The sequence below is a fragment of the Cylas formicarius genome, unplaced genomic scaffold (assembly GCF_029955315.1).
Source record: "Cylas formicarius isolate icCylForm1 unplaced genomic scaffold, icCylForm1.1 PGA_scaffold_2__14_contigs__length_35257938, whole genome shotgun sequence".
Lineage (NCBI taxonomy): Eukaryota > Metazoa > Arthropoda > Insecta > Coleoptera > Brentidae > Cylas > Cylas formicarius.
The window spans coordinates 21,215,964-21,238,259 of NW_026844319.1; the positions used below are offsets into that span (position 1 = coordinate 21,215,964).

Consider the following 22,296-nt stretch of genomic DNA (forward strand, 5'->3'; position numbering starts at 1 on the left):
ATAGGTAATATATAATATATATAATAATATGTACATTGGATAGTTTTCCGGTTTTATGTGTACATGACGAATCTATTCTGATCAATAAATACTCACCGTCTTGCCTTTTTTCATGACTCAATTTGTTGAAATTTGCGACGTGAAAGCTGCTCTACAGTGCTCTACCACGTCAGTTTGATTTCCCACGGATCCGAGCCACTTCGGACATTTCCGAGATTTTACCGCACGGTTTGAATGTTAACGTTTATCAATTCTGACGGTCATGTCAGTGAATGTATTCGTATTGTTTTAGAAAAATGTTCCCAAAAAGTAATACACAGAAAAATGTTACTCAATATATCAGACAATTTAAATACTACGTGTTATAAGCTAGAATTAAAATCTAGTGGACTAGTCGAGAAGTAAAGTGACATTTATAATTTAAGTTGCTCACAAAAATTATACATGCCGTTCGCATGAATTTAGTGGTTTTTACAGTATTTATGTTAATATCTTGCCAAGACCGATTGTACGGTTTTAAAATGTCCATGTTTCATCAGTACGAACAAAACAAAATTAAAGACTAGGACGTGCTTTTTCTTGCTTATACGATCTTGGATGATTTTTCGCTTGGTAAACTCTTTATCTCACTTATTTATTAAGCACTCGCTCCGCTACGCTCCGCTCGTGCCAAATGAATTCAAGAGTTAAATGCCGTTTACCGCACTTGTTGTATAATATAATATAATATATTGTTTCCGTGTGTATGCGTGTGGGTTAGGTACAATTGTTTTACATTTATGTTCTTTAATTGTTATAATGTATCTTGTACAAAAATAGTCAAAAAATATATTCTATTCTACAAGCACGGTTTGAAACAACTTCTTACGCAAAACATTATCCGTAGAATAAATTGCAGTACATTGTCTACTCCCGCAATTAAAACTCAGTCGGGTAGCTAGAAACTTCGAAAATAAAAATCTACAGACTGCGCCGAACTTTCGCCTTTAAAAATACAACAATAAAACTAGAGTTGTTTGCGGCAGAGGAAGATCCTTACAACTTAAGACACCCCATTATCATTACACGGCGATATTTTCGTTATCTTTCGAGGCAGAATAAACGCATTAACCGAACATGGCGTTGGCTTCGCCCAAACGCACGGCATCGGGAGCTGGATTTATTCATGGGTGCTGTGGTAATCCTGGTTTATGGCCTCACATTTCGTTGTCATACGTCACCGAGAAGGATCAATCGATTTACACGGGCTCTACTTTTTGGCACTACCGACTCGAACCGGTTTCATTTAACACCTGTTACTCGCTAAATGATTTTAAGGTCGTAGATCTATACAGGGTGACTTTGAAGTTGGGTATTGTATGTAAAGTAAAGACAGATACTATTGAACAACAAATAATCAAAAACCAATTGATTATTGAGTAATTATAAAACTCATATCAACTTATCAACTCTAATTTTAGGCGTCACCAACACTAACACTAATATATTAAAATGTTTTAATTTGGTGTATATTAGTTTATTTACGTGACGTATCTAATATTATATCCTGTCTATCTACATAATATGTGCAGCAAACGATTATAATGACGCGCAATAAGAATTTATTTTTGGCAACGTTACTGCAATCCTCACCATGAAACCATCCATATTAAAATTTAAACACACGCAGCTTTCAAAGAACAGAAAAGCGGATTGCTGCCCTAAAAGGAAAATGATCCCTCCATTTTCAGAGCTCCACAGCCAGGAGCATCCTACTTCGAAATATTTATATGCATCTAAATTCTTAAAAGCCTTCATCTGTTGGTGTAAGCAAAAATATCCATGTATATAAGTGCATGTTATTTAGTAGCCGTGCGCCGAAAAGTCTTAATTTGACTTAATTGAAAACTTTTTAAACCAAACGTCTCAGAAAAATCGATAAACATAACGAAAATTCATTAATCGTCCACTGTTTTTTTTGTCTCTCGTGGTAAAAAAAATATGTTACTCCCGAAAATGAAGCTTTAAATCTGATGGCTAATACTGATTAGTGCGAAGCTAATTAATTCAGTCTATCATCATCCCTGGAATCTACTGTCCTCGTTGTCGGCTGGTTTAGTTAGGGAAGTTGAGGTTATAACCGAGCTATATCGTAAATTATTCCGCACGAAACTGTGAAAATACGCGCATCTCTCCTTGCCATCGAGGTCGGATGTTAAGCATTCATCCAGCAAATTAGGTATCATTGTTATTCATAGACACAGGCTCTCACGCCCTACAGAGCCGACTCGACTAATATCTGTTACATGAATATTTAAAGTTTGCGGTGTCGCTGTCGCAATGAATGGTTTGACAGTTCCTTATGATATTTTACATCGTGGTTGTCTCGAAATTAATGGTGGCAGAATATATTGTTTTGTCAACGAGGTAGGTTTGGAATAACGCCACCTGAAATGTTGTAATTAATGGAATTATTCCGCTAGCTTCATTTAGTGAAAGATGTCTGCTTTCGGTACCATAATCATAAGTTCCCGGGAATTGTTCACTTAATATTATGTATCATTTCGGTTGCCCCGATAAGGGCAACGAAGTGTGGTATTAGGGAAACGATACGACCATCCAGAATTAGAAAAAAGAATTATTAAGTTAATCGACCAAGAGAGAAGGTCGGAATATCTAGAACAAAGATGGTGAAGGTGTATTCAAATCTTGGATTAAAATAGATCTTTCCTTGAGGAAATTGCAATGCGTTGCGTTGTCACCAGCATATCAAATTTCTGAAAAAATGAAGGCAACGACAGATTTTTTTACGTCAGTAGTTGAGCAAACATTGGCCCGACGACCCAACTTTAAGCTCAAGAAAAATGTTGAGAAGAATTTCCACTTTACAGGTGGTTATTAATTTGTAAATATTTAAAATCGGAGTAACATTTCGTTATTGGTTTTTATTATTATTTTTCGCATACCTACAGCACAGATTTTCCCAGCAATTACTTCAAAAATTTGGAATAATAAACTACAAGTCATTTATTTATTAAACTCGATTTTAAACTAACCAAAATAACATCAATAAGAAGAAAATTAATATCAGAGTTCAAGGACATTAAAGGCCGTATAATCGAAATGGAAAAAAAATTATAAATTGTGGTACAGGTTCAGGATATGATACAGCGCATCTTTTAAAACACCTATAATAAAAAAAAACATAAAAAGAAGCATTTTAAACAAAACGTCAAAATTCAACTCATTCTTAACTTTGATATCAACTAACCAAAACTATTGTATGTCAACATCACCTTTCAGGTGACAGATACAGATACAGACATACAAAAATAACCAAATCTCATAAGTTTATTTGTAGGAACAATGGTAGGACAGTTGGAGGACACTCAGAAGAACACAAATTCAACAGCGAAAAGTAATTTTTTGCAATAAGGATTCTCTCAGGACTTTTTGAATCCATTTTCTTAAATAGTTACTATTTTCCCTGAAAATTTCACTAATGAACTCCTCCTCGGTTATTAGGAACTTTCAAGCTGGCTTCATACAAATTCATTCTTAAATTTTTTAGCGGCAGATAATATGACATAATTATATAAAGCTTGTTAATTTTTTGTTTATCGCCCTGTATATTGTTGGTTAAATACATTTTTACAATAGTGTTTTGAAATACCTTAAACATTTTTTCCTTATCGAAGTTTCGATTGATTTGATAAAATCGGTAATTTGGCAACCGGAATGTTCTTCTGTTTCAAAAAGAGAGCGATTAGTCAATAATGAAATACTTAAAAAAACGTTTAAATTGTACAGAAGTTTCCGTTGAACTCTATATGGTATGTTAATTGTTATTCAGTGACGGTTCGTATCTCCATCGAATATTGTGTGGCGAGCTTGTTGGTGCCATTTACGACCAAAGGTGAGAACAATAAATATTCATTAAGCCGACTAGTGGCGACGCTTGGCGACAAAAACCCGTTTTAAATGAAACACATCGAATCGGATCTTATCTTGCCGCTACTACTCGACCGTAATTTCAATTTAGTCCCGGCTATTAAGAGACTGAATAAATGTGCACGCGTTTTCAATTAACGCACCTCTGAAAAATAGGTATCCATACAAAACATTTGTGTATAAAAAAAGCAGAAACACGTAACAAAGGATACGTTGTTTGTAGACTAATTATTACATCATTGATTAATATTTTTATGTGGCATACTCGTACCTACAGATTCAAATCTGGCTTATTTGGTTTATATTCCGAAAAGCTAGGGGATCGGCACCGCGAAAATAGCTAATGTAATTGGTATAGTACGAGCAGAAATCTATCCAACTCATTGTTTACCGTTAGAACCGAGCGGGTAGCAGATTTAGTGAAATGGCAGGATATTTACGTCAATTACCTAGATACTAAAAAAAAAGAAAAATGGTGCTTCTCCGCCTGGATTAAATCTAGCACAAGGTTAGCAGAACATTGTTCTTTCTTGACACACGGTATGACCCGGTAGGATGACGATAGGATTTAAATATTTCATGCAATTGCGTTTCAGCATAGTTTTCCTCAAAATACATGTCTTTTTCCATCACCTAATTCTGAATGGTACTTTTTGTGCCATTGGAACAATTTCTTCTTAAATCAGTCTTTAAATAGTTCCGAGGAAGTGTCATTATGGTAGTCGACAAATTAGTCCTTCATATTTTTTGCCGATACGGCGTTTGGTGTAAATCCTGTTTTGTACCAGCGTTTAAATTTTATTGTCATATATGCTTGTAACTTTTTTATTCATCATTTATTGCATTTTAATTATAAGACATTTTACTGTTTGCCGATTAGTATTTCTATATTATTTTTTGTAAAATGTTTAATAAGATATGTTATATTTTATAGTTTAGCATTATCTAGATATAGCTTCGAATACATACATTCATTGTCTAGTGTCCTGAAGTTCTCAGAAAGTTTTTTTGGCTGATAATTAATTACTTAGCAGCAAGACGCATCCGCACTTGTAAACACCGAGCGAGAAAATTGGTTGGCTGCATTAATCGCGAAACGCGAGGCACGTTTAACTTCCTGGCGCTTGTTAAGTAAATCCTAATTAACTAAGTGGCACAATTTGCCGAGCCTTTTGCGATTTACCACATCCAGGGCACTTTCGACGCTCCATCGGCCACCGACGATTTTAAATTCGCTGTTATTTATACCCCACTCCGAACAAAGCCGCCTAATTGCATAGATTATGATTTGGTCACGCGTCTGCCTTTTACTTTGTTTACCGAATCGTAGACGGCGCTTTGCGAAAAGTACTAACCAGATGAAGATTTTTTATTTTCTCTATGGGCAACGTTTTGGTTAGTTTTTAAATCTAAAAACGGTCGATTTGTTCCGATTTTTCTGTCATTCGAATTTGGTGGAGTCGGCATTTGTTTTTTGTTATTTGCATTGCATAAGTAACTCCTTAATTTATAAAATTTGCCTAATAGTACTAGGTTAGTTTTGTGTCCATAAAGTACGGATGTATTTTCTTGCCAAAGAAAGCAGCAATAATTTTAGCTGACATGCTCAACCGAGTCAAACCCGAGAAGAATACATTCCAGTGGTATCAGTATGGAACGCGGCCAATGTTGGCATTGTTCTAGCGTCTCAAAAAAAAACAACTACTGCAATCGCGCAAAAAGGATCTCTCGCGTTCGAGTTTGTTTAAAACGTTACGGCCTTGAGGGAAAACGCGATAAGTGCACCCTTGCATATTTAATCCCCATAATATGATAATAGTTGTTGCATATTCGTGCACAAAATCGTGTCCAGAACGGCGATGTCGTGATTAAGCGCAATTTCATTTTAAAATTTACAGGAAGTAATCAACATAGATTTAATCGGAACAAGAGAACTTTTAACTGAAACCAGGGCGTCAGTTATGTTCAAACGAAAGCTTTTTAGAGGAAGCTCTCCGGTGCCCACGACCGCAGAGTTTGTTTCAAAACACTGAAACTGAGTGTTGTTGAAAAACGCTACCCCAAGTTTCAGAAAGAAATATGATTTAACCTGACTTATCTCCCTTCCAAAATTGCAGACACACCATGAATAACAATAGCGGTACATACAATTTTTTTCTACTCCCGTCCGCAAAATGCCTAATTAACACACCGATGTAGAGTGCGGGAAGCATCACTTTACTACTTCAGTTTCGTTTCCCACAGATCTGAGGCACTGCGGACATTTCCGGGATTTTACTGCACGAGTTTGGGAGCAATCGGATGTTTTCGGAGATATTTCCCACGCTTTGAATTTTGACGTTTGTCAATTCTGACGGTCATGTCAGTGAATGTATTCGCGGTGTTTTGCGAAGATGTACCGAAAAACTAACGGTCGTAGAAAAAATATAATATGCAACACGTTCGGTAAACTTTTAAAGTCACTCGTTTATTAAACATTTGCTCCGCTCGTCAAATAAACTCATGAGTCAAGTGCCGTTTTTCTACTCCCGTCTGTAAAACACCTAATTACCCACCAATAGCGTGCGGAAAGCGTCACTTTACCAAGTCAGTTTCGTCTGTCAGGAATCAGAACCACTTCGGAGACTTCCGGGGGATTTCACCGCACGGATTTGGGAGCAATCGGATGTTTTCGGAGATATTTCCCACGCTTTGAATTTTGACGTTTGTCGTGTTGTTTGGCGAAAATGTAGCCAAAAACTAACGGTCGTAGAAAAAGTATAGTATGCAACACGTTCAATATACTAACCAAAACTCGCTCCGCTCATGTCAAATAAACTCGTAAGTCAAATGCCGTTTGCCGCACTTGTTGCATAATATACTAATTTTTTACTCCCGTCTGTAAAGTGCCTAATTACACACCGATCTAGCGTGCGGGAAGCGTCACTTTACGACGTCAGATTCGTTTCCCACGGATCCGAGTCACTTCGGACATTTCCGGGAATTTACCGCAAACTTTTTAAGTCACTCGTTTATTAAACACTCGCTTCGCTGCGCTCCGCTCTTGTCAAATAAACTCGCGAGTCAAATGCCGTTTACCGCAATTGTTGCATAATATACTATTTTCTACTCCTGTCCGTAAAATACCTAATTATTCACCAATCTAACGTGCAGGAAGCTCAACTTTACCACTTCAGTTTCGTTTCCCACGGATCTGAGCTCCTTCGAACATTTCCTGGATTGTACCGCACGGGTTTGGAAGTTTTAAGAGATATTTCCCATTTGTCAATTCTGACGGTCATGTCAGTGAATGTATTTATTTTGTTTTGCTAAAATGTACCCAAAACTAACGGTCATAGAAAAAGTATAGTATGCAACACGTTCGGTAAACTTTTTAAGTCACTCGTTTATTAAACACTCGCTCCGTTCATGTCCAATAAACGCACGAGTCAAATGCTTATATTAATTCAGTTTGCTTCTTATGGAAAATAGTTAATGTGAACCAAGTCAAAACTAACCAAAAATTGATGTTGCAAACAATTAACTCGGTCTAAACTGAAATGGGCATGGTAATGCAGCCAATATCGATTTTATGAGGCAAATTTTATTTAGAAGGAGACGGGTAATTGTGACACGTCAATACTAGTAGCAGATAAGTGGAATAAATGGTTGTGGTTTATTTTGACTATTTTTCACGGCAACAGTCTTTTTATATAAATAAAATAAGTATTTTGATATACTTTTAAATAATAAATTAAAATAAGGGTATGTTTAAAAAAAAAATTTTCAAAATACATACAGTAAATTTTTGACTAATAAATCTTTTTGAAACGTTAAAAAATGCTTAAATATTTACAATTTCTACAATTTTTTTTTAAGAACTACTCAAAATTTTATTTTTTCAAATATATAACTTAAATATTTTCTGATCATCCAATAGTAATAAGTAAATGATTTCAACTAATAAGTGCATCGACAAAGAACATTACTATTCTAGTATTGGCTGTTTTAAAGTGTTTTAATGAAAAGAAGATGACATTTTCCGCCAAAAAGTTGAGCGACAATCAAAATTTCTAACGTAAACGGGAATAATTTAAATCAATCCCATTCGATTCCTTACAAATTGAGGCAGAAGAATATCGAAGATCAAAATGGTAGTAAGACGATATCCTTGCCAAAGTTTATTGTCTAGCTTGTAGTAGAATGAAAATGCTGTCTTCTTCGATTAGCTTGCATACATTTTCATCGGGTTATATTTATAGCGAAGTGCAATAGAAAAATAGTTTTTCTCGTTTTAGGAACAGGGACGAAATATAACAATTGATATAGATAATCTTTGTGTGAGTGTTAGGAATGGGCCTAAACGCCTAATACGAGAAATTTCCATTTAGGTGGTAATGAAATTGTTGAGACTCATGTGGTAATGAGTTGTACAAAAAAAGATCTTTCTCATAAATTAAAAAAAAAGTGTTTATTTGTGTTACATATCGATTTCTATGCACTGGGTTTTAAACTTAACGTAGAAAAACTATTCCAAGCTGTTGGCGTCCTGCGTAAAAGATCGAGCGTGTGACCTCATAAACATGACGTATTGATTTCTAAATTTCACACCATGAATTTTATCATTTCCTAAGCGATATATAGGGTTTCCATTATAATTCGTTCATAACGCTTTTATGGATTCTTTACGCTCGGCAACACTTATTTTCCGCCATTTATCCACGGCAATAATTAAATTTAGAAAATGGCGTAAGTTTAAAAGTATTCGGGTCACTTTCCGAACAATATAATGCGGGAACGCCATGAAGTTTTTTATGGCTCAATTGTTGACGTGCAAATTTCCATATGTGCATGACTTTAAACAGTAATTAAAGCGACCGAAAAAAAAATGGTATTAAGTTTCCAATGACGACATGAAAGCGCGATGGCGCGAACACGAACTTCAAAGCTCGACCTCAGTGTTTGGCGATAAAAACGAAACTATACAGCTTGTCCTCTAAAAAATAACGGACTGCTAATATTAGAAACAGCAGATTGTCCGTGTTTACAATTTATGTCTTACATATTTTCATTTTAAAACTTATTTTCAATTTGATATGACAATTTGGCAGTTAAATAATGAAAATGAAGACGAAATCTTAAGTTTTTCGATATCAAATTTCACGCAGATATAGAGTGAGGGACATGTGTCTGGTTTTTTTAAATTATTAAATCTTTTTGAAAACCGTCCCTTCAATCGAAGAAATTTTAAACGCAAATAGGCGGGAAATTCAGGGCTGTAACATCTGAAGAAGCATATGTATGATGCATATCATACGTGCGAAAGTGAGACTTGAGGAAATGTATTTTGTAAAACAAGGTGGCTAACGACGTACCCATGATTGATTGCAATACTAGATAATATTAAATGTATAAAGAACAAATATAATGAATAACTTGTTTTAACCTCAATAACCTTCCAGAAACATTAAGAGCTATTAGCACAGTTAAAAGAATATTTTTTTTGGTTTTGGGCATTAGGCATGAGGCTTTACTTCTGACGTTTTTTCGATAATGTACAGGGTGTGTCCGTTTGTTAGTTTTGGTTTTGGTATATTATTAGCAATACACAGCATACAGGGTGCGCGAGATATTTACATTTGCGATTGCATTTTATATTGGACACGCTGAATAGGAGCAGGCGAAGCATGAAAATGTACGCGGCTCGCCCGTTCTTGGCAATTGGAACGTAAACACGTAAAAATGGATTGGCGTAACGAAAAAACAAGAGAAAACTAATTTGTAAAATAGTTAATGTTAAAGTGTTATTTTACCGCCGCTGCCAAAGTTGTTTGCTCGAATATTATGATGTATTGACCTTTCGCGATGGCGAATTAGTGTTTTAACTTTTGATCGCCTCGTTATCTTGGTGTTCATTGTGCGAAAAAATCAAACGTCTGCGTTAATTTTTAATTTGTGATCCTAATTGCGTATTATTTCTCTGTTCCAGTATGCGGCGATATACACGGTCAGTTTTATGACCTTATGAAATTATTTGAGGTGGGGGGTCCACCTGCTAGTACAAAATACCTTTTTCTTGGTGATTACGTCGATAGAGGATATTTTAGTATAGAGGTAAGTACTTTTAAAAAATTGCTCGTTTCGAAATCTGTCTCACGTGTTTGTGTATTTCGTCCTTACATATTTTGTAATCCGGCTGCGCTTTTCCGAACTCTTGCTGGTTTCATGGAGGGTTTCCCCCACCTCATTTAGTTTGGGGTAGAGTGTGGTATACAATTTAACATTCTAAATCCATTAAATTAGAGTTACCTGATTCAGAAGCCATTAAAAAAGTGCTTCTTCGAAATTCTGACTTAAATACGTTTTATTCATTCTTTCGCAAAATTTCCCATAAATAGTTATATTAAAGGTAAAGGAAGCCATTTTGAACTCGATCAAGGGGAGTAATTTCTGGTAGCATTTATTTATGATTTTCTGCAAACACTCAATATCGATAGTCATATTAAGTGTTCATTGATAGTCAGGGCGTAATCGAGAAGAGAAAGAGGGCTGTTATTTCCAATCCTGCGACTTTCAGGTTTCGAGTAATTTCATTTTTTCTGATTTTTTGTGACGACCAAAGGCCAGGTTCTATTTCTTTGCAAATTCCTTGTCTTTTATTTTGTGTGGCTAGGATGTGTAGGATTGCAACGATTTCTAGTGTACTGATTTAACCTAATCAAAGCTGATACTGTTAAATCACCTTCTTTCTATATCATCTATTTGAGTTCTTTAAAATCTATATTACAAAGTTGAATTATAACTAAATATTTCGGTACTGTTCTGATACTAAAGAATATTATGAATTTTAAATACTTTAATTAATTAAATTCTTTTTCGTATTGCCCAAATATTTATTGGCTCCTTTTTTATTCTGTTGGCAGTGCGTGTTGTACCTGTGGGCGCTTAAATTGTGTTACCCTACCACCCTATTTCTTCTCCGAGGGAACCACGAGTGTCGGCACTTAACGGAGTACTTTACCTTTAAACAAGAATGTAAGTATAACTTAGTGTGAACTGGGAAAAAGTTTTTAATTTTAATTTGAGTTTGACGGATAATAGAAATAAGTTAGTCGGTCGGTCGCCTCCATTCAAAAGAGTTTTGCGGAAGTTATATAAAACGATGGTTGCGAATGAACACAAAATCAACTAGTTAAATATAGGAAAAAGAAAATCGTTGAGGTTTTAAAATGACTAAAGTAATAATTCATTAACAAATCAATATCAAAATATTTTCAAACATACTTCAAATGTTATAGTTTGATTAATTAAATTGGAGAAAATATTTGTTACATTTTAAAACGCATTTTTTTCTGAGTCTTTTATTATAAAATACATATCAAATAATGATAGATAACGCTCTACAATTGCAAGATGGTATTTAAAACATTTTGACCGACCTGGTCAATTAAGAAGTGGTCAATTGACCAGCCCCAACAGTACTTATACCTATGTAAGCAAAATATTTCCACGGAAAGATATTACTACAGAATGTATTGAACCAAATGGGTTCAGTGTTCTAATGTTTTTTTTTACTGACAATTGATATTTTTTTGTGGTATACTTGTCTTCATCACTTTCGTTCAATACTAGGGTGTCCGTTAATTCCATAACATACAGAAAACGCTGTCATGGATGATAATACCAAGATAAGAGGCGACACTTTCACGTCATAAGAAGCATGCAATAATATTAAGACGATTGCAAGTTAATTGCAATATAATAAATCTTGTACCAAAACGTTCCATTGTACCCAAATGGTTATTAATTTCCTAGTAGGTAATACTGATTCGTTCGCCATTATTAAAGCATACATTTTCAAGGCTCACATAGATTGCACCTCGCAGAGCTCATTCGATCAATAAACTATACGTGAGTCGCAGAAGAGTAGTGAACAGCACTGAAATTATTCATTTGTACAGTTCCCATAATTCCAGACAATTCTCAAAAAATACCAGCTTTATATTTGTTTTGGGCTACTGGCAAACAAAAAAACGTTTTCTGACAGATTTTTGTCACAATTTTGAGGTTGTAATAAGCTTTTGCTATCAACTAGGCTGACATGGGTAGGATTTCAGTAGTATAACAAATGAAGGTCTCACGAAATTATTTTTTTTTCGTTCATATATTTAAAAGAGTCCTAATGGGAATTTCGAAATACCAATTTTATTATCATATTTAGACTAAAACGATCTATAGCCCCTCGAAAGAGGACCTGCGGGCGGGTTTGCTTCCAAAGGAAATTAATCTAGAGATTTCTTCGTTTACACGCCGAGGAGTACCGCGTAACCTCCGACCATGTCCTCATTAAACTACATCGAAACTTTCGGCGATGTTTGGCAAACAGAATCTTATACCCGGGTAGAGCGATTGGAGCTAATTTAAGCCCCCCACCCAGGGTGGCGGGGGTAACCGGTCCCCTTCACCCCTATTAACAAGCAAAACAAGTCTTTGCGAGTAAACAAAACCGCCATCGTGTTGCGACAATCCATTATATCCATATTCATAAAACCGAACGGGACGACCGAGTAAAAGCGGGACATTCATGTTCTACATCCGTTAAATGTCTATCTTTCACACACACACTGTCCCCGACGCGACGTATTCAAACCGACTCCCTTTTTGCCGTCGTTTTTTATTAAATATTGACGTTTTATTTGGATTGATGCCGGTCCCCCATCGCCCGTTGATTTACTAGTTGATTTATCGCGGCGTTTCCCTGTTTATTTTCGGTTTCGCTTCAGAAAACTCTATTCCATTATCTATACGCGCGAAAGTTATCTGTTATCTGAATCTGGATGTGCGCGAGACCAAAATAGTTATTTGTGTTATTAGTCACTAGTCACCAACCTGTTCCTAAAATTTAAATAAATAGGGAACAAGTCAATTTTTAGGTTCGGACTAGGAGACTTTCATATGGATATAACCTATTGCCCGTTTGTCAGCAACTTGTGATAGTTTTTCCACTAAGTACTTGCCGACATGCATGCACTGGATTTTAAATTGTTTCAACATTTTTTGTATCTATTATTTAGTCCATTCTTTTTCTTCCCTCCTGATTCAGTCTCAAATAATTCTGCTAAGTTTTAAAGTTGGCCTTGCTTTTTCACTCTTTGTTTAAAATATTTGCAATGGACATTCCATATTCCAGGTACAGTTCAAATTTTTTATATGAATAAACTTTCACTCTAATTTTCTTCAAAGTAGACTTTCCCTATTCAATCCAAATTTTAGGAACAGGTTGGTGATAACGACCGGATGTAACATGTATCAATAATCAATACAATACGTCTTTGTTACCTTTATACGAGCAAGGTTCGTCATAAAGATAATATAAAAAATCATTATATAAAAATGGAGTTATAAGAAATACAATTAATAAAGACAAGTTACATTTAGAGTAAAAAACAGACTATTGAAATATTTCACAAGATCACAAGACTGAGTTAACTACATTGAACTTTAAGTTTTCTTTTTGGCAAACATTTTGAATTCCTGCAAATTACTGATTTATTCAGATCAGGGATTGTTTATAGAAAAAAGTATTTTTAATTTGTTTGTAATGTCCTTTAAATTACAATAGCCTCGTTTTCATAGAGAAAACTTAACTTTCGCACTAGAAAATAAACGCTTTTCCTCAAATTTTTTCTTGAAAAACAAAACACCAACCGCAATAAAATATAACTTTCAAAAGAATTTAACAAAAAGTCTTAGGAAAGAAAGAAACCACTGCTTGTCACATGCAGGTATCGTCGCAACATTCACATTGATTTTTTACTCATCGTCCTTTAGATTTTGACTTACTGAAGAGCCCGTAACAAAGGAGACAAAAATAATTTTCACTCCATCATCGCTTTCTTCGCACACTTTTCTTTGTGCTTTCTGTTTTCCTTTCTTGTCTTATTGTCTTGTTTTCCTTTCTGTTGTCTTCTTTAGCTCCTCCTGTTGCAAAAACACGATCTTTTTCGGGAGCGTCAGTCAAGATTGCACTATTTCTTTTTCTTCAATTTTACTTCGTACTCCTTGATATCATTCATTGGACTGGCAAGAACTGGCTTTTTTTGGTGAATGGCTAAGCAAGCTGGGTGGTTAACTGTTTCTCATTATCTGCACATGGCATCCAGAAATTATATTTTTTGGTGTTACTGCTAAAAAATGCTTTTCTAAGTTTCAGTTGGGATGTTATATATAGTCATATTTGCCTCTGGATGTTATTTCAATACTTATAAAAATTTTTAATGGTCCAAAACTAACGGTGGACAGAAGTAAGGTATCATGCCATGCCGGCAAAAATGGACTTGAAGTGTCACCTCGAATGATATTTTTCTCTTAATTACCCATTTTTATTTAGACCAGCAGTAAATTGTTAGTTCTAACTATGTAGCTAAATTCGCATATATTGAAGAACCAGATTGCTTCAGTAAGGACGTGTCAAATTGAAACAATATGCCCCGAAATTCCATTTTTTAAAATAATCTCATAAAATTATCATATCGTAAGTCTCTATGACATACCAAGAAGTAGCAGAATTTACAGGATGCTATCCAGAGATTTGACACGTGGATTTAGTGCGATAAAACTAATCTATGCGAATTCTAGGAAAGAAACGTTAGTGCTTTTCGCTAGAAATCACGTCCTAGGCAATCTGTCTTTTGATAAATATCTATTCAGAGTGCAAGATGACGGAGATGTGAAACCCAAGGCTATAGAGATGGGCAGTCGGCTCGTTCCCACTCTACAAGAAATAGCCAGCGACTATATTTCCGCCAATTAGTCGACGGCTAAGGTAATCTACATACTTAAGACAGAGCAGGTTGGCTCAGACTCCAATCTCTATCGACTTATTAGTCTCACCTCGTTTCTACTAAAAAGCCTGAAAGGATGGATTAGAGAAGAGGCCATCCATACGCACATCAAGCAGGAAAATCTACAGAACTAGCTTCAAAAAATCTAAAAAATAAAGATATTGAAGGATCATTTAACAATAAACTACCAGAATGTATGCCAGATGAATAGTTCCATATTCTCACTTATATGGAATATCGGTTTTCACCAGGATATTTAGAAATTGTAACGATATTATTTAAATTAGATTTTTTTGCCCATTAAAGACACACCCTGTAAATTATCGAAAAAATGATAAAGTTAGGGGTGGTAGTCCTAGATCTCCCACTTTTAATGGTTTATTTATTAATGGCATAAATGGTTTTCAAGAAAATATTTTTTTTCTGAAACCATGCAGTACATTGCAATATTAAATGAAGAGTGATTTTCATATGGATTTATTCAAATATCTCGAGCAGCGTTTGTGATAGACGAAAACCGTAAATACAAAAATTGTCGCCGTTGATGCGGCCTACAATACTGTTAGCCATATTTTTTACAGATTTTGATTTACAGCTAATAATTTATTCTTGAGAAGTACAATTTTCACATTCTTTTAAATTTTTGTCCATTGAAAAACCCTGTAAAAAGCCTGAAATAAAAATTATTGCCTCGGATTTCCCGTCTTTCCTGGTTCTAAAATATTGCCGATCGGGTGAATAGTTTTTGAGAAAATCATGTTTTTCTGAAAGCCAAAATACTCAAAGAAAAATTTTCAAAAAATTTAAAAAAGTACTTGGTGATATTTGATTACGCCCAATTCCTACGATTTAGATGTTTAAATCATTTCTTATATAGCACGGAATATCCTAAACACCCTGTACAATAGGCGAAAACCTTAAATACAAAAGTTTTATCTGTCTGTATAGGCTATATCGCGGTGTTAGAAAAATTGGCTACTAAATCACAGCCTTTTAGATATAGTCAATTTTTATTAAAAGATGAACTCAATTTTCAGGTTTTTGCGAATACCGGACACACCGTGTATATTTTTGAAAATTACCAAGAACAAAAGGTTTATTGCACTGGATCTTGTGGATCTTTGCGCCTAGTAACTTTTTCGATAGTGTAAACGGTTTTCGAGAAATGACCTTTTCCTTACACCCTTGCAATGGCGGTTTTTTATGTTTTAAAAGTACTTCCCTACCCCGCAGTCTACTCAACTTCAATAGGTTCCGTCAGCATACAATCGCTATTTGCGTGCAAATTTCAAGTCGATAGCTTCAAATTTCGGTTATTTACCGTGTTTCAAAACACAGTCGAAAATCGAAAAAAGTGTACATTGAACATTGAACTGAACTGTACATTGAATTGAAAATATGCCGGAATTAGGGGTTATAGCTCTGGATCTCCCACGTTTCTTGGTCCAAAAATGATTCCAATAGAGCAAATGGTTTTCGAGAAAACAATTTCTTTCTGACATCATGCAGTCCGCCATAATAGTCAATGATGGCATCGCATCTAAATTGGGCATAGGAAAAAGCGATTTTCATATGGATTTTTTCAAATATCTCGTGTGTGATAGACGAAAATCGTAAAAAAAATTGTTACTGTTGATGCGGCCTATAGCACAGTTTGAACCGATTGGCCATATTTTTTACGAATTTTGATTTATGGTTAATAATTTATTCCTGAAAAGTACAATTTTCACGGTTTTTTTGATTTAGAAAAAATGCCCGAAATAAAAGTTATCTTCCGCGTTTCCTGGTTCTAAAATTTTGCCGATCGGTTGAATAGTTTTTGACAAAATCATATGTTTCTGGAAGCCAAAATATTGAAAGAAAAATTTTCAAAATTTTTAAAAAAGTATTTGGTAAAATTTTATTACGCTCAATTGCAACTGTTTAGATGTGGATACGAACTTTTAGTTCCTTGCCATAGCTTCATATTTGAGTCACCTATGACGTTTTTTTAATATTGCACAGAATATCCCGAACAACCTGTTGAATATCTGAAGACCTTAAATACAATAATTTTAGCCGTCCATACGGGCTATATAAAAGAAACTGATCAAAGAATCAGAGCCTTCTAGATATTATCAATTATAATTTTAAAGGGAGCCTAATTTTCAGTCTCTTCAAAATTACTGACGCGTCCTGTACATTTTTAAAAAATCGTCGAGAATAAAGGATTTGGCCCACATCTCGCGCGTCTTTTGGTTCAAGAATTTCTTCGATCGCATAGATCGTTTTTGAGAAATGATTTTTCTCTCGAAACCCTGCAAATGCGATATTAGAATTTTTAAAAATACTTCCCGACCTCCTCCCAGCCTCCCAATTTCAATAGGTCCCGTTACGGAGCTAAACCTTATATTTGTGCCAATTTTGAAATCGATAGCTGCAAATTTCGGACACTTATCGTGTTTCATGGCGCTGTATAAAAAACACGCGAAAATCGCAAAAAAAATCGACGCCAAAGTATGATCTTGGCCATTTCTTATGGAATTATGTGTCCCGTGGGCTGTTCAAAAGGAGCTTAATTTCACCTTCCTTGCTCATACCGTTCGGAAGTTATTTGCATTTTTATGGAGCGTCGACAGAGAACAGAGATCAGAGAACAGAGAACGGACAAACAGACAAAAAAATAAAAACGTTTTTTTTCTACGTTGATTTTATCTACACCAATGACGCGACGCTGCACGAGGCACCGTTTCCAATATATGAGTTTCGTTGCCAAGACCGTATACTTTCGAAAAATTAGATTTCATCGGTTTTTCGAAAGTAACTAGGTTGGCCACTGTTGCCTCTGGTGAGATTGGAGCTCTTTGGCCGCAGTCCACCGTCTGCTAGGGAATTTTCATAACCGTAATGCTCATCGCATGCACCGTCGCCTCGCAGACAAGCATCTCGCTGATTTCGCAGGTCGCTGAGCGGATCTGTGGCGTCGGCGGCGGCGGCGGCGGCGGCCGCTCCCGCTACTACCGCTGCACTTTCCGGAAATAGGTCGGCCCGCTTCCCTCGATACGCAATTGCGTTGACGAATTCGCCGTCAAAGCCGAGATCTTTGCGCAAGGGAACGCGTCCGTAATTAGATGGAAGCGGTTTATCGCTTTTAAATTGCCGCCGCATTCGGACGAATTACGGCGAATTCGAGTCGTTTCGCGCGGCCAAAAATAACTTTTTAATTAGTCGTCGTCGCGTCCCTCCCGGTGCCGGATTGAAACATAAAATTTTAATCGAGGTATCCGCGGCATTAATGAACTCATAAAGATTTTAAATTAAATCTCCTCGAATACGGAAAATGTAAAAGCGGTAATTTTGTCATAGATTCACGAGATTTTGGGGCAAAACTTTCACCCATTACTAAACATTTACGCGATGCGGTGAAAGCTCCCAAAAACGTGTATCCACTGTACGCTTACGGGAAGTGTCCTTTAAAGAAGAGACCTAAGCACTTACAAAGAAATATATTATACAAAGTTCTTCAAAAAATGCTCCCCTAATTTCTTCAGTGAATAGAATATTAAAAAATAACGTTAGTTTGGCTAGTTTATATATAGTATATTTATTGGGGGTGGGGGATGATGCCACTTGTTTAGTTATTTTGCCCCCAAACTCTTTTTTTTGGGGATATTTTTAATTTTTCCGACAAAAATCGTATCTTTTAAAAACTTTTCCATTCAAAGTAATTTTCATACCGAGGACCAAACTATGTCAGGAAATAATAATTGTTTCAAAAACATCTAGGAAATGTAACTATTACAAATTTTGAACTTAAAATTTTGCTAGCATTAGCTTTTATGACCTCAACTTGTCCAAATGTTATTAACGGTTTTAGAAATAATAAAAAACAATTTGTTTTGGCCCTTTTATCTTCTGAAGGAGGCTTTTTCGGATAGAAGTTTTTAAAACACCCGGTATACAGGGGAGCACAATACTGTGAGAAAGTACAGTATCTGCCTTATTTAGCACAATTTATGAAAATTTTTAATTTTATAGAGTGAGCAATATTAAAATATCGATTTTGAAATTGAATCTCTTGTATACTTCATACTCCTGACAACATACATACAGTACCACTTCAAATAGTCCGGTAAAAAATCACGACTATTGCCAAATAAGATCAGTATTTAAAATAAATACCCTAGGAAAAAAAAGAACTATTTTATTTAATTTATTTTAATGATTTTTTAAATAGTTAACTGTTTGGTGGACTCCCGCTGCCCCTTAGACTCCATTAATTACTAACCTGTTGTGAACCGGGCAATTCGGGGAACCTCGTTTCATAAATCGTTCTGTCAGCAGGACCAAACAAATAGTGGGACTTATTTCGGGAATTGATGAAAAGGGTACGACAGACAAACGGGACCATTGCGAGACAGAGTGCGATGTACCAGTTTCTCCAAAGTACCGATCGATCTATATTTGATACCAATTGTTGCGATTCTTTATAAATATATACTACTTTTCCATATGTACGAATCCTAAATAAATTCTACAACAAACCAGACACTGGTTTAATATCCAGTATCGTAGAACAAATATGGGCTAAATTTTCCCGTTCTTAGGATTGAAAACGTTTTCAATTCTTTTAGTCATGCAACGACTTGCCTATGTACCTGTTTGTATAACATTGAAATGATGATTTTTTTTTTACCTTTTTCATACGTATAGACATAGATAATACTATGTATGTACTTATTTTGTGATAAGTTATTATTATAAGTTTCCAAGAATTAAAATAATAAGTTATTTTTATTCTAAGATTATTTTTTTGCGAATATTTGTATGCATATGATTTTAGTAGTCAGCAAACAATTTAATCAATTAACGAGCATTTCCCATGAGCCAGACAGAGACAAGAATTCCCTCAAATAGCCTCACTTTTCTATTACGTCGTTGTTTAGATTGAGTTCACTGCTTGCACATGATCATCTATATGTAGAAATGTTGACTGCGATGAAACCTCATCGGTTCCAACTCGTCATTCTATTGTTTCCCTGCGTTTGTTTCCAGTGTGGGATTAAAAGTGAATTGACCCGGCCCGATTTTATAACTCGGGCAAGGTCTTCACTATGCGTTGGTACCTTGACCCCCATTTCAATGGTAATGTATTCCGGATTTATTCGGGGAACGGTGGCGCATGGTTTGGGTCGCGAGAGCGGGCCCGTAATCAATATAGCCGACAAAGCGTTACGACATTTAAAAATCCATAGCCATTTAGTAACAGCTCTATGGTTGGCGTAAATTTCAATATGAAGTGTCATAGCTATCGTGTCATTTCTTCACTGACACAAAATCGAGTTAAAAACACAAGTAATTGTTGAACACGATGTCCTAAAGATTTAGTCGTTTTCAAGCTAAAAACTTTGACGTTTTGTACAACGTATATAAAATATGTATGTTTATTCACAACCTTGCGCCTCGAGCTTTACACGAAGTGGTTGAGGAAGTGTAAATAATTATTAAACCAATAATTATAACTATTAAACTGCGATGTACTGCAATTCCGATGAGGAAACCAACAGGCGGTCGTACAAGCTTGTGCGAAATATTATTTTAAAACGTCATTAAACACTGTTGCGAACCCTCTCGGGCTTTTGTGGTACTATAGTCACGGATTTTGGGATTTGGACAATTGGCAGTTTTGATAGTTAATAAGCTAATATTGGCAGAAAAAGTATAATTGTTTATTGAGTACTCAGTCCTCTCGTGTATAAAAAAAATTGTGACCAACGTATCGTTCATAATATAAATTGTTGAATGATATATAGTAACTGCATTGAGTTTTCGCTGCTACTGAAAAGAAGAAAATTCTGAAATGCAATAAGCAATGGAAAACCTTTTTCTATAATACTACATCAATAAACAGAAATGATCAGTATTACAACTACAAAATATCTGTAAAAATTCCGTACATATATTTTTTTATCCCACCAGGGGCAAACAAAATTACTATTGAATTACTATGCACTTTTTGCCATTGTCTTTTAATAAAGAGCTCCACACACTGAACTCGCTTTTTCCTGAAATTTATTGGCCAAAAAAAATGTCACAGCCAAACTGAAAACTGGTTGGTTGAAAGCATGGTTTGATACGACACGTGTGTTTGGTTGATTGGTTTTAGAAGTATTATCAGAATAGTGTTATATTATCTAGTACCTATATGGTCATATTTCATAAAATTAATACCATAGTTGGACCCCAAATGCTTTATTACAAAAAGAAAAACGCCAGAATTAGTATTTTTCTCTTCGCTTACTCTATACGCCGCTGATTCAAACATTTCGAATCGCATATTTATTTTAGTGAAGATTATCCTAGTACCTAGTTTATAAACGTCTTTAAAATTTAGGCATTAATTTAAGTGCTCAGACTCTAATTTATGAACCACTTTGATGTAACATAAGTGAAAAGACGTGTAAGCGACCATAGATGCAATATTTTATTTTGAATCGTATCTTATTAATCCAACTCATACCAGAACACAACTTGTTACTTTTTTAAATTGTCTCTTTCGGGTTCGTTGAATGTCACTGTGAAACTAAACGGATCTTAAAATATATTTAGTCTAAAATAAGACTCACTAACTGTTTACATACTATATTTCCTATATCCGTTCACAATATTTTCGCGTTAACTGGCTAGCGACAGGTGCTTTTCTAGACCGCGGCGCCTGCTCGCGATAGAAGTCGAACAATCAAGCCGTCTTCTTGGAGCGCAGACAGAGTCTGGCCAAGCCCATTTTTATATTCTTATAGTTTTTTTAAACTACAACAGCTCTTAAATAACATAAAACTGCTAACGTGTAACGGTTAGAAATTTATTGTTGCCACAGAAAGACAAAAAGGTGCACTCTCCGTTAACGGTTCGATACTAAAACGAGTCGCAAATCCCAACACCAGTTTTCTTTTTGCGCTTGTCGGTATTGAAGAGCGGGGTCGATGATAAGAGATTACGGAGAGTAACGCTTCTTGTCGTTGCTAATGTCCGGTGTTGCAACTAAAAGATTTGGTTTTGCATTCCAGGTAAAATAAAATATTCTGAACGTGTATATGATGCGTGTATGGAGGCGTTCGATTGCTTGCCACTGGCGGCGCTCATGAACCAACAGTTCCTTTGCGTACACGGGGGTTTATCACCGGAAATTCACAATCTAGACGACATACGAAAGGTAAGCTACGATTTCCAACTTCCAACGAGTTGAAAGTTGCACGAGTGAAATTTTGAGTCTAAAGACTTGAATAAAATACGGTCCGACTTCGTTATTAATTAAGTGGGTGAAATTGGTACCGCAAGATCGGCGCCAGATCGGGTTAAATTGCAGTTGTTATTGTACGACCAAAAATATAGTGCATTTATTGCTTTGAGGTTTTAAGCATTTTAGAGGACCTTAACCGCTAACCCATCGCGACAGATATTTATTCTGCATTAAGCAGGTCTTGCCTGAGATGGGACGTAACGAATATTTGTAGAAACTTGAGATTTTTATTTGAAACGTAAATTGACCGGTTTTAATTTGATT

At 35.5% G+C, this 22,296-nt stretch overlaps 1 protein-coding gene across 5 annotated transcripts in view; it reads left to right on the plus strand.

Moving 5' to 3' along the window:
* Nucleotides 1-22,296, plus strand: part of LOC132697769 (serine/threonine-protein phosphatase 2B catalytic subunit 2-like) — a 97,630-nt gene that overhangs the window by 43,226 nt on the left and 32,108 nt on the right. For all 5 annotated transcript variants that reach the window (XR_009618299.1, XM_060663388.1, XM_060663389.1 and 2 more), the window contains exons 3-5: nucleotides 9,899-10,023; nucleotides 10,833-10,944; nucleotides 21,800-21,945. Coding sequence is in view for 4 of the 5 variants with exons in the window: in XM_060663388.1 (XP_060519371.1) it covers nucleotides 9,899-10,023; nucleotides 10,833-10,944; nucleotides 21,800-21,945 (383 nt within the window). In the remaining variant the exon portion in view is untranslated. The remainder of the gene's footprint in view (nucleotides 1-9,898; nucleotides 10,024-10,832; nucleotides 10,945-21,799; nucleotides 21,946-22,296) is intronic.